We start from the raw sequence: 12213 nt of genomic DNA on the forward strand, positions 1-12213 counted from the left end.
CAGTTAATCAGAATTGTTAGATTTAAGGTTTCAATTCCAATTTACACCATTAAAAAGTGATTTGAGTATTTAATTGCGTAAATTGGACAGAACACACCATAATTGAATTTGGAGACAACTATAGTAGGTAAAAAAATGAAACTCACAAAGTCGATAATTATGTTAATTTTTAAAAACATAGTTGGGACTGTTGAATGTACCTTCACTTATTAAAACAATTATTTTAAATGATTTTATGAAAAAATCTTGTAATAGCTCTTTGTAAATAATATTAGTTATTCTATTATTTATTTACAGATGTATTAGCAAAATGTCATGAATGCGTCGAGGATGGAGCGAGCGGGGAGGCGTTCGAAAGCCGGCTCGCTGAGTGGCTTGTCCGGCGGTGCGGCGGGCGGCACGCCGAGCGTGCGCCGGCAGCGCTCGCTCGAATGGGGCGGCGACCGCTACAGCAGCAGCGACGATGACCGCCCACAGCAAGCCCCACCGCTCGCCGACCGAGTGTTCGCTTCACTCCTCGCTCAGGCCACCCAGCAGTTTGATGGTAAGTCTTTTCAATGAAGGTGTGAATGTCCACGGTTCAATTCAAATTGTTTGCTAATTTCATAAGCAGACTTTGTACGCAGTTGTCTGCGTGGGTACCTCTATTTCACCTATTTCAAGAAGGTTTGTTCCGATTGAAGGGTGAGATGTGGCAGTGAAATTACTACTACAGTGTGATATCTCATGCATTGTCATTTTTGAGGACTATGCACGAGTACCACGGGAGTCACATGATAAGCTGATTTTGTTTATGTGAACGTGACATGTGGGTAACAGTTAACACTTACCATTATTTGCCATTCCAGTTAAATATAATACAAATTATTATAGAATACCATTTTGTATTTTCTAAGTAGATTTGTACTTTTCAGAATTACTTGAAAGAGTTTATTCATTAAAATAAGCCACCACAAATCCGGGCAAAATTAATAAACCTGGGAATAAAACTTATCGAAATCAAAAAGAATTATTCAATTCTAGTAAAAATCAACGAATATATCTTAAAACAAATATAGATTAATTCAGAAAAACTATTTTTAATAGGGTTGTAAAGTAGTTTGTCCGATATTACTCTCGACTGCGTAGACATAGACTAGACGTAGGCTGTAGAGACTTAGGACCACGATAACCCAATTTACAAAATGAGCCGAGTGTGCCGAGAACGTCGCAAGCAACAAGCATAATATACACGATCCATTTTTTATCACAATTATGTATATCTGGTTATGCATATATGTATATTTAACCAGATTATAATTAAAATATAGTTTTCATTTTCACTTTTTTAACAGATATGATTGTTATCACTAGTATTCGATGTCTAAAAATAAAAATAATGTTGAGGTAGTGCCCCGTTTGATATTTATGCTTAAAAGGAGGCTTCAACAATTGTATAGAACTTTGTAAAAATTGTGTTACCTAAATAAAAGGTTTGAAATAATTTTGATTGGAACTTATTTGTCTATGTGTAAGGTAAGTACTTAATAATCTTTCCATATTATAAAATGAAGGCGCCTCCGCTATCTTCTCTCCGCTTTGATGCAGTTTTTAACAACAGATGAAGAAAGTCAAGAGAAACGCTTATATGTATAATATATTTATACCTGTTCGAAACAGGGGTGGATAGCTAGCTGTAAATAAATGCCAACAAAGTTAAATAAAGTTGTCATTGCGTACACTGTTCAATAAATTACTCCGTAACTTTATTGCAGTCAGCTGCCACAAAAATATATAAACCGTGAGTGGGCTGTACTGTAAGACGCTTGTTGCATGAGAATCTTATGGCCTGGTAATATTTGACCGGCGGCTGCTACGGGTTGCGTCGGGATCAGCTTAGAATTTGTTATTCATCCGGTGACACGGCCGAAGGTCCGCACTGAGCCCTAACAAGTGGGATCATTAGTGGAGCGTTCCGAGGGCGCTGAGGGATGAGAGGGGGAGGGGGGGGGGACGACGGCAATTGATAGGGGAGCACCCTGCGGTGAGCTTATGAGGAAAACTTTACACGTAAACCCAACGCAGCCTCCACTTTTCGTCCTTCTGTCAAGCTAACTAAGAAGTTGATGAAGTCGTAGAGAGTCTTGTGTATAATTCAAGGAAAGTTTTTACAAAATATATATACAATATTTCTATGGAAATAGGGATTGATACATTGATGTAAAAATGTATTGGAAAGTTATACAATGTAATACTATCTTATCTGTAGTCATATATACTATTGTTAATATTTGTAGTCATATAATATAGTAATTTTACTGAATTGAAATAACATTATTATCTACTACATGTACCGCAGTACTAGATAGTATGATTTGCAGCATTCAATGTCTATAATACGAATGATAAAAAATTAAAGTATTATTAGGTCTTTTTATAAATATTTTATTATTATTTCAATAATAAATATCTTATTTAAGAAAATAAACTGATTAATTGCAACGGTAACATACGTTTTTAAATAATTAGACAATCGACAAGGAACATTGAGATAAATGAAATAATGCATGAAAGATTATAAATTATAGCCTATATGTTGCGCTGATATATAAGCTCTATAGCTTATATATCAGCGCAACATATAGGCTATTACTAGAAGGTTCCATAAAAATCCGTTCAGTAGTTTTTGAGTAAAAGAGTAACAAACATACATCCGTACCCATAAACTTTCGCGTTTATAATATTAATAAGATTAATAATAAATAACCTATTAATATTATTAATTAATAATATTAATAGGTTAAGAAATTACTTTCATAATTCGATTATTCATATCTGCTACTTTCGCTTGTTTACCTTTTCAGTTGTATAAAAAAATAGCATGTGCTTTGTTTAATTTTGATACAAATATGTATTGAATTTAAAATAGGAACTACTATATCATTGAACAATAATATAATAAAAATAGATAGGTACTATAGATGTGCAGCGGGTAAATAGTACATATAGAAAGTATTTGTATTAGAGAAATTAATCGTAGTACATCGAATCTGTAATGCCTCACATTTCATTCCAATATGTTTTTCTCAACGCACTAATGTCGACATACACTCGATATAAGAGAATTTTTTTGTAATGTGAAAGGAAAAAGTGGAACGTTTATTTAGAGGACACCTTTATACATAAACAATGAAGATATTTTTTTATTAAATTTCAATAATATATCACTAGTATAATGTTACACATTACCAAGTATATGTCAAATTTAAATACCTATAAATATGAATACAATATATGACTGATTTTTATACTGATTCATATCAAGTGATATCAAGGACGTGATAACAAGCAAAACACAGTACCTACCGATATATTCCTTACCACACATTGTAACATATGCACATGAGAACAAAAACTCCAAATAAAACCCTGCCTGAGTAATTTGTTGTGATCACGTAAACGCAATTATAGACTTAAAATAAATTAGAAAATGACCATCATATTCGAACTTATATTAATTTGCTCTAAATTTAGTTAGAACATCACAGTTCTGTTAGTGTGGCAATCGAATGAATATAACTTTTAAAATTTTTAACTTAATATTTAATTCAAATTTATCAACGTCGCTACGTACTGTTTTCGTTAAATTCTCTGACATGTACTAAAATATTTTAAACTTTTAAACAAATATTCCTTTTGTAATTCTATAATTCTCTTCTAATTTAACTTGCATTTTTACTTTAAACGTCTTTATGTAATAATGTTCTTTTAGTTTATTATGGTACTGTGGTTACATATTTTAGCCTAGGTAGATGCTGGCTTCAAAAATTATTACCCGTTAATAGCTTTGATAATAATCATAGATAAAACAAGAAGTCCATTTTGTTATTGTTACCCAACTGCCTGAGGGTAATGGTTTTGGATGTTTGTCTGTGATGTGGGTGACTCTTTGTAGGTAACCCTCAGGTTATCTAACCAAACGGAATGACCAATTTTGATAAATTATATTAACAGTGGATACAGGTAAGTATCCAAGTGTTTGTCAGAGTTGTTTTATTTAAAAGTTTTACAAACACAAGTTCTACCTTAAAGTTTACAGAAATCTGTAAACTTTTAAGGTAGAACTTTTGTTTGTAAAACTTTATTCAAGGTATATAAATCAGCAGTAATCTTATAGAAGAATTCAAATTATCTATTTTTAGTTTATTATGACAAATGAATTCCTCTATAAAATTCCTGCTGATTTATATACAAAATCTTTACAAAAGCTGATGTTACTTACTTTAAGAGTAACTGTAATGTGTACACATATAATTACCGTGTAAATAGTATAATTCAAAAATAATTGCTTCTATATGCTCTACATTCGAATCGAATTTAAAAATAACATAATCATGGCTTATCAACAAACTCAAATGAGATGAACCTTCACCATTCGATTTCGACACAATGGGCTTAGATTAACAAAGCTTCATTTACGATAACAGCCGTCCTGATTCTGTTGCTTTTGGGGGTATTTTCATTCTTATTTGCTTGAATATAAGGTTGAATTCTGGAATTGTAATATTTATAAAGTGATAGTTCGAGCTTATGACGAAAATTCGCTTACCGTAGCAATGAGAACAAACATGTGCGTTATTTTATATCCTGTTCGTGTTTTGTTACCATATCGATTTGAATGGCGAGTCGTTTGAAATTTCTAGCCCTATCTGATTTGAAATATTTTGTATTTCCTTATTTTCAATATTTCTATACTACGGCTACATTTTTTTTTAATAATATGAACCTATTGAAACTGTCATGCTCGCTATAATGTTCAAACTTGTGGATGGTCAATGTGAACGGATACTGCTTCTGGACACTTTTCTATTCGGATTACGTACACTGATTAGACTATTTTTTATAAAATTGCAATAGCATTAATTGGTGGTAACAATAATAAATTAAAATTAAAAAATGAATCTCCATTATTGCAAACCTGTACATTCATATTCATTTGAAAAGAATAATAGCTGAGTTTCTTGTTAGTTCTTAGTATTTACAGTTAAACATTCTAAACTGACGATAGAGATGACATATAATACGAGTCTGTAATAGACCTATATGAATGAAGAATTTTAATAAAATTTTTGAAAATTTTATTTATGTTGAAGACCGCTTCTTGCTCAAGTAGAAGATAGTGTAGGGAGACCCAGAAAACTTCATCACCCAGGTAAATAATTATATCCTGTGCAGGGTACTTTTATTATTGATGGCTTCATATTTTTTTTTTACTATTTGTTTAAAATGGTAACCGTCACTGATATTATAAAATACAGTATGACACTTGTATTGCCTAAGTTCTTTGGATTGTATAAGGATCTGGACTGAAGTACTATAATTTAATTTCTACAATTCAACCCTCAATTCTGAACATGGCTTATTAAGCAAGCTGTTTGCGCCGGAAATATGTGAAATACGTACGCAGATGACTTTGTACAAAGTCTCTGTCTGGTAATATCCGTGAAATGTTTGACTAGGTTAGAAATATTTACCTGCGTGAAACGAGAATGTATACATATAACATTACCATAAAGTTTCATGTTATTGCGGCTCAGATATTTCCAGCTAAACTTTCTTATGTTCCCCAATATAATAATAACGACAATGGTTAACATTATCTCGCTTCGTGTCTGTAAAGTTCATATAATATGTAAATTATATGACTAATATAACAATATCTGTCTATTATTCTGATTTTTAGCATTCAGAACGATTGACTATGTATACATAAACTTAGGTTTTAGGAAAAAAGCATACAATAAGCATAACTTATTGTATGGAATTCATGGTAATTTCTTCTGGGGCCTGCCTTCATACATACTTACCTACTACCGTCTTACCTATTCCAGCTTTGATGTAGCAATGCGCATTGTAAATTTAATAATAAAGTGATCAAAAAATTACAAATATTGGAAAGTCGGTCGAATCAAACCGAAAACATTAAAGTTTTAACGTTATAGTGGATTTTACCAAATATTATTAATATTTGAGTTAATGCAGATTATTATTAAGATATTTTAGTCAGTCTTAGTCCGCTTGATAATTCTTAGATTTTAGGTCTTACTTGAATATGTCCTGAGATAGTAATCCGCGTGTTATGTAGGAGTATTAATTTTTTTCTTTAAGTTCTATTCTATATAGGTACTTGAACATTTTACATTTGATACAAAGTAGCAATCTTTTGATTTTTATCGTACCACCTAGAAGTAGGTCTCTTCTTTTAAATACTGTCACTAATTCAATATTGTTTTTAAGTATAACTTGATGCAGACATCTGTTACGTTCAATTAATGACATCGGAGATGGAATGAAATACTCACCTAATGTTAACCTAAAATCAAATTACATAATATATGAAATGTAAATATTTGAATTTCATATATAATATAATTTGATTATGTGCTTATTCAATTCCATCGACTAGGCAGTGATTTGTATGAGAATAAAAATATAAATATCGCTTCAAGGAGAAACTCGATGAGGGGGAAAATCTCAAGATTCTGATGATTTTATTACTTGACCCAAGCACTTATAGGTACTGTTCTGGTACTTAATAGAAAATTTAATATTATTTTATTGGCCCATATTATGTTCAATAAAATACGTTTAAATTGAACAAGAAACAATATTGATATTCTTGGATGTTATGAAGTCAAGTGTATTTAATTAACGGCCAATTATAGAAGCTTTATTAATTATGCGTTACGAGTAATGTTTTATTCCAGTGTGGTTCAAGTAGAGACATTAGTTGTCGCTAGTATTGAGAATATTAAAATTATATCTGTGTAAGATAGAGTGAAAACTACAACGATAATGGGAAACGTAGTTGTAAAAATTAACAAATGTAAAAAATATAAATACTAATAATAACACATGTGTTTCGGAAAGTAAATTAGGGTAGTTAACACATTATTAATTACGGTTCTCAGAGATATTGATACCTTTACGAACGACTCACAAATGAAGTATGTATGTGATCATACATTAATTGAATTGATTTTTTTCTGTATGTACTGATAATGTAGAAAGCAAAGTTACAATTAATTGTTAATGTTGCTGTAATGTAATATTACCTAGTTTCTATAACAATCTTTACATTTATCAACCTCAATGAGTCGTTTTATAAGATTTTAACTAGTTACTTTATATGTATATATATATAAACCTAGTCATAAATATTGTTGCAAGGAAAAGCTTTATTATTTCTATTGCTTATAATATTTATTACTGTAATGTGTGTAATGCAATTACAGCGATTCGGTTCTCATTATCACCCCACTCCATTTTAATACCATAAATATATTTGACAACTGATTGGCGCGTAAATGAAAATACACAATGAACAAAAATAAAAGAATGGCAGATTCCAAATTCAAATGTAATATTTTTTTATTTGTAATTGTAACAGTATTTATGGTCAGACTATGTACTTGTAATACATAATAATAAATCATCTTGAATTATTTTTTTAAGTTACATACTTTGATTGTAATACTATTGTATAATTATTATTTCTCGTATTCTTTTGAAAATAATAATATACGTAGGTAATTAGTTGTACCTAACTGTTTCTAAATCATATTGATCATCTCACAGCATCTGGAAAATATTTTTTAATATTAGTCATAGTTTATATACATAATTAGTTACTACTATCTCAAAAATAGTAGATTTAATTTGTTATATGAATATACTAAAAAACTTTATTACTAAACCTTAACCTAACTTAACTTTTACATATAAACAAATAAGATGTAGGTAGTAAAAATAATAAAACATTCCTTTAGTTACGCAAATACGAGTAGATATATGATGTTACAATGAGAGATTTAGATTTACTATATTTAAAATACTGTATTCTTAATAAAACTGATAGATAGTTAGATGAATGATTGACCAAAACATGCTGAAATTCAGAAACATCGATTACTTAAATATGGAAATACGCTTAGTTTGTGTAGTGGTGCATTAAAAGCACTGCAAGTGCTATAACACGGCGAGACTAATTACATTAGGGCTATGCCAAAGGTAATGCCAGTAACAACCCTGAAAAGCCCCCATTAGCATGTTGGACGGACTTCGGGAACCCCATACGCTGCAATGTAGTGAATTATTCAATCTCATATGAATCTCTGGGGAAGATGTACATCGGTATATGCGTATGTAGATGACTACAGAATTATGTTTAATACGTCAATTACAATTCTCATTTGTAGAAATAAATATTATTTATATCTCTAATCCAAATGTTTCAGATGTTGTATTTAATTTTGAGATTTTTCTATTGTTATTACAATAACATTATTATTAACTGCAGTATATTATGTAATGATTAACCATAATATAATGTATCTAGTATTCGGCAATGTATATATTTTTTTATCGACATAAATACCTAAATTTTCAGATGTATACATATTTGTATTTTGAATTATTAGTCCGTATTTATTAATATCTACCTCTAGTGTAGATACAGAAAAGAAAAATGGATAGTAATTGTAGTTATATGACTGCAGAAAATACGTAATGCAATTTGATATTTTTCTGGCTATCTGTATTATGCAGAATCGTTGTAGCTACCTTGTAACTACTGATTATAATGAACATCAAGCCGCTAACCGTGTGGCGATGCAAATTAGCAGAATATTTAATATGAACATAGTCCTGTACGGCAGGGAGGGACAACTAAATTGAAATGTTACCAATTTATAATATAGTAGTCATTAATAATTTAACGCCAATAAATGTTTAATAAGGCTATATTTAATTCTTATTTATTATTAATTTAATGACATTAGTATAATTATTTATAATGAAATTAACTGTACTAAATGGCTAATTGCTTCTTATAAAGTCGAAACAATACCTGGAGAACAATAGTGTTAAAGAAATACCCTAGAATAATTTATTACAAATAACAATAACATAAAATGAATGTATGTTACATAATTTGTTTTTGGAGTTGTTAAAGTAAATATAATTATGGAAATTCCTTTCATAAATAAATAGGATATTGACTAGCTGCTTTTACACTCGACATTTGACAATTATACATAAGCAAAAAATGAATAATTTCGTAATATTTTAACTACAGATAGATTATATTATAATTGTAATAACCCAATTTGATTAATACTCACAATATTTACTCGATAAAAGTACCTCGGTTAGTTTGAACGAATGAATATTAAAATAAAGAAATAAGCTCGTAACGTGAGCTGAGATTGGAAACCATAAGGCCGGGTAGTTTCCATTTCATTTCGTATTTTTCTCTTACACAAACCGTATCGGAGCTGTTATTAGACGCAAGCCCAGTAAGTACGCAATATCTCCGCCGCGCTCCACAAGATTCCTCGTGGAGGCCATGCCCCGTTATTGCATGGAAATTCTTCGGTGTGCAACTACATTGAGCGACTCTTTTGTATAAAGGTTTCCGCAATGTTCCTGGGTTATTGTTTTTCAAAAGCGGGGCAGCTACCTGATATTACTCTCTCTGAATCACAAACAGTTAGGTTTATTCAATTATGCTGCTCGCCGGCGTTTGTTGATGTTGGTCTAGTAAGTTGTTCAAATAGGAGCTAGTCCCTAATTTAAGCGGATTGATATCATTACTATAGGTATGCCTTTTACATTATATTTTGTCATTGAATATCTACTTAACACGTTTGATATTGGCCATATTGATTATTTCACTGTTGTACATTTATTAATTTGTACTATAAACACGAGGGTTACAAAACAAAAGAAAAAAAAAACAATGATACAATATTTTATATGATTAGTTGGTGCTAACTAACTACTATAAGGAATCTTCTAACTAACTTCTAACATAAATATAGTCAAAGGAAGGCTATACCTTCTACAATAATGAGAATATTATTCTTGTTCTTTATTGTTTGGTTATTAATTCCTTTTTTTTTAATACCTGATGCAGTATATTCTTATATCTAGCTATACAACCACGGCATAATTTGATTACAATGTTTTTAAAAGACACGGTTGTCCTTTCTTCGGCTGGGGCGAATTGGATGCAATATTATGATAAATGTTCGGCTCGTGACATGTGGTTTTGTGTTTGGTGATACGCTTTATAAACATTATTGACACATTATTGAGTCATGTCTGAAAAGTGAAAGCTTACCATAAATATCCGTCGAAGCATGTGATAAAATGCTTCATTAATTATCTTTACGTACCTTTTATGCTAGTTAGTAATGATTTGATTATCATTTTAGTTACTGTAGTAGAGTCAAAGACTTATATATTTTGTTTATATAAATAAAATATTTTGGAATTATCTAGTTATTTGTAATTATCATATAATGAAATAGTAATCCTGTGTATATATCCTGATCCAATATTATTATAATGGCGGCCGATATTATAATAATGTTGGATAAAAAAAAACCCTGTTTTAATAAAATTATTTATATATAAAATTATTAGCATCACCGAGTTTTGACTGTCGGTGTAACAGATTTTCACGATTAGAGTATCTCACTAACTTTTTGTTACATCATAATACCCTACATTTTTTATTAATCTATATGCACCACAATATATATTCAGGACTTTAATCTTAGATTTAATATAATAACAGATGAAGTGCCTAGTCAGAGGTATGTTATTAATTGATAAAACATTAAACTACTTATTTATTCACGCTCACGAATCCTGATTTACCAGCTCATAATTCTCAAAGTTTTCACACTATAGTATCAAAAGCTGCACATTGAATTCATATCTAATCGGGCGCTTACCCTCATCAAAGTGGGATTTATGTGGCTTCAAATTAAACTATACAGTAGTTGTGGTGTCGTTGCACCCGCCATGAGCTGTCATGCGGGCTCTTATCGCATAGTTGGGACGTGATAAGAGCCCTTTGCTAATAAAATTGAATATCATTTTATGGAAAATTAAGACTGGTCGCTTTGAAGTGATCTTTCATCTATTTATTGTATATGTGTCGTTATATCGCTATGATGAACATTAACATATCAAGATGAGAAAATACCAAGTTATATATATGTGTTGATGACATACCCATGTATTTCTATTTATGTTTACCATATTTACTCACTTTTACGTCGCTTTAATCGACATTTTATAATTAGTCATTGGTCATGACATTTTGATTTTTGTACATACCTATTAATATGCCTAAATCTCTCTGGAATAGTGGAACAATTCTTAAATCAGCGCAGTGTGCACATATGTATGATTCGAAGTTTATCTAATAATATGTAGAATAAATATTTCAATATTACAACAATATATAAATATATATATATATAGGTATAATCTTTTGAGTTTCTAAATCGTATTGTTTGAGGCATATTTAGCAATAACTTTTACAAGTTTAAATTATATTATAAAATATTACACCTACCATTTGGTATTACTTATATAGAAAGGATTTGTATATTCATTTAAATTATTTAATTAATTAAACCGAAATAGATATATAAATGTATCTATCTTTTCAGAGTATATAAATAATATATATAATGTATATTTATACCATAAAAATAATTTTAATACTGTAATATTATGGAGTACATAGATGTATTATCAAGGACCATTGTAATATATGCATCTATAGAAATGTATATTTTAGATTATATACATGTCTGTAGATGTATATATTACAATGGAATTTACTATATATATATATCTATAGATCCAACCTCTAACCTAAAGTAGTATATGTAAAAATAGTAATTGTATTTGACAACATAATTTTATTTTGCTTGCATAAATAGAATGTAATATACATAAGTAACCAATGTAGATGTTTAAAGTTGTAAAAAATAATAATAACCTGTACCTACTTTTATTATTTTATTATATGAATATCAGAAAAGAGAGCATGTATTTAAATATAGACAAATACATAGACACGTAGTGGTACTGATAGACACATCAGTTACAATAACAGTGAAAATAACTTTAAAGAATAGGTATTAAAAGAAGGTGCATCGGAGAATGTGCGTCAAGAGGAATAGTGTAAATCTCGTGGAGTTCAATTGCACGGCAAATACTGTCTTGATGGTCCATGTTAAATGCAATTTACTGTAGCCTTCCACCGCTCTTCTCTGCAATACCTGTTATAAGTAATCCGTAGATGCATTTAGTACCTACTGTAGTAAGACGGTAATAAATGGAAACTAAAGTATAAATTTGTTTAATATA

General features: G+C 30.1%; 1 protein-coding gene across 1 annotated transcript in view; it reads left to right on the plus strand.

The window, feature by feature from the left end:
• The window catches only part of LOC131853371 (uncharacterized), a 37117-nt gene that overhangs the window by 7199 nt on the left and 17705 nt on the right, over window positions 1–12213 (plus strand). The window contains exon 2 of the mRNA XM_059204238.1: window positions 298–544. Coding sequence (XP_059060221.1) covers window positions 316–544 — 229 coding nt within the window. The 5' untranslated portion in view covers window positions 298–315. The remainder of the gene's footprint in view (window positions 1–297; window positions 545–12213) is intronic.

This window comes from Achroia grisella, unplaced genomic scaffold (genome assembly GCF_030625045.1).
Source record: "Achroia grisella isolate CSIRO2021 unplaced genomic scaffold, CSIRO_AGI_Agris_v1 utg900, whole genome shotgun sequence".
NCBI lineage: Eukaryota > Metazoa > Arthropoda > Insecta > Lepidoptera > Pyralidae > Achroia > Achroia grisella.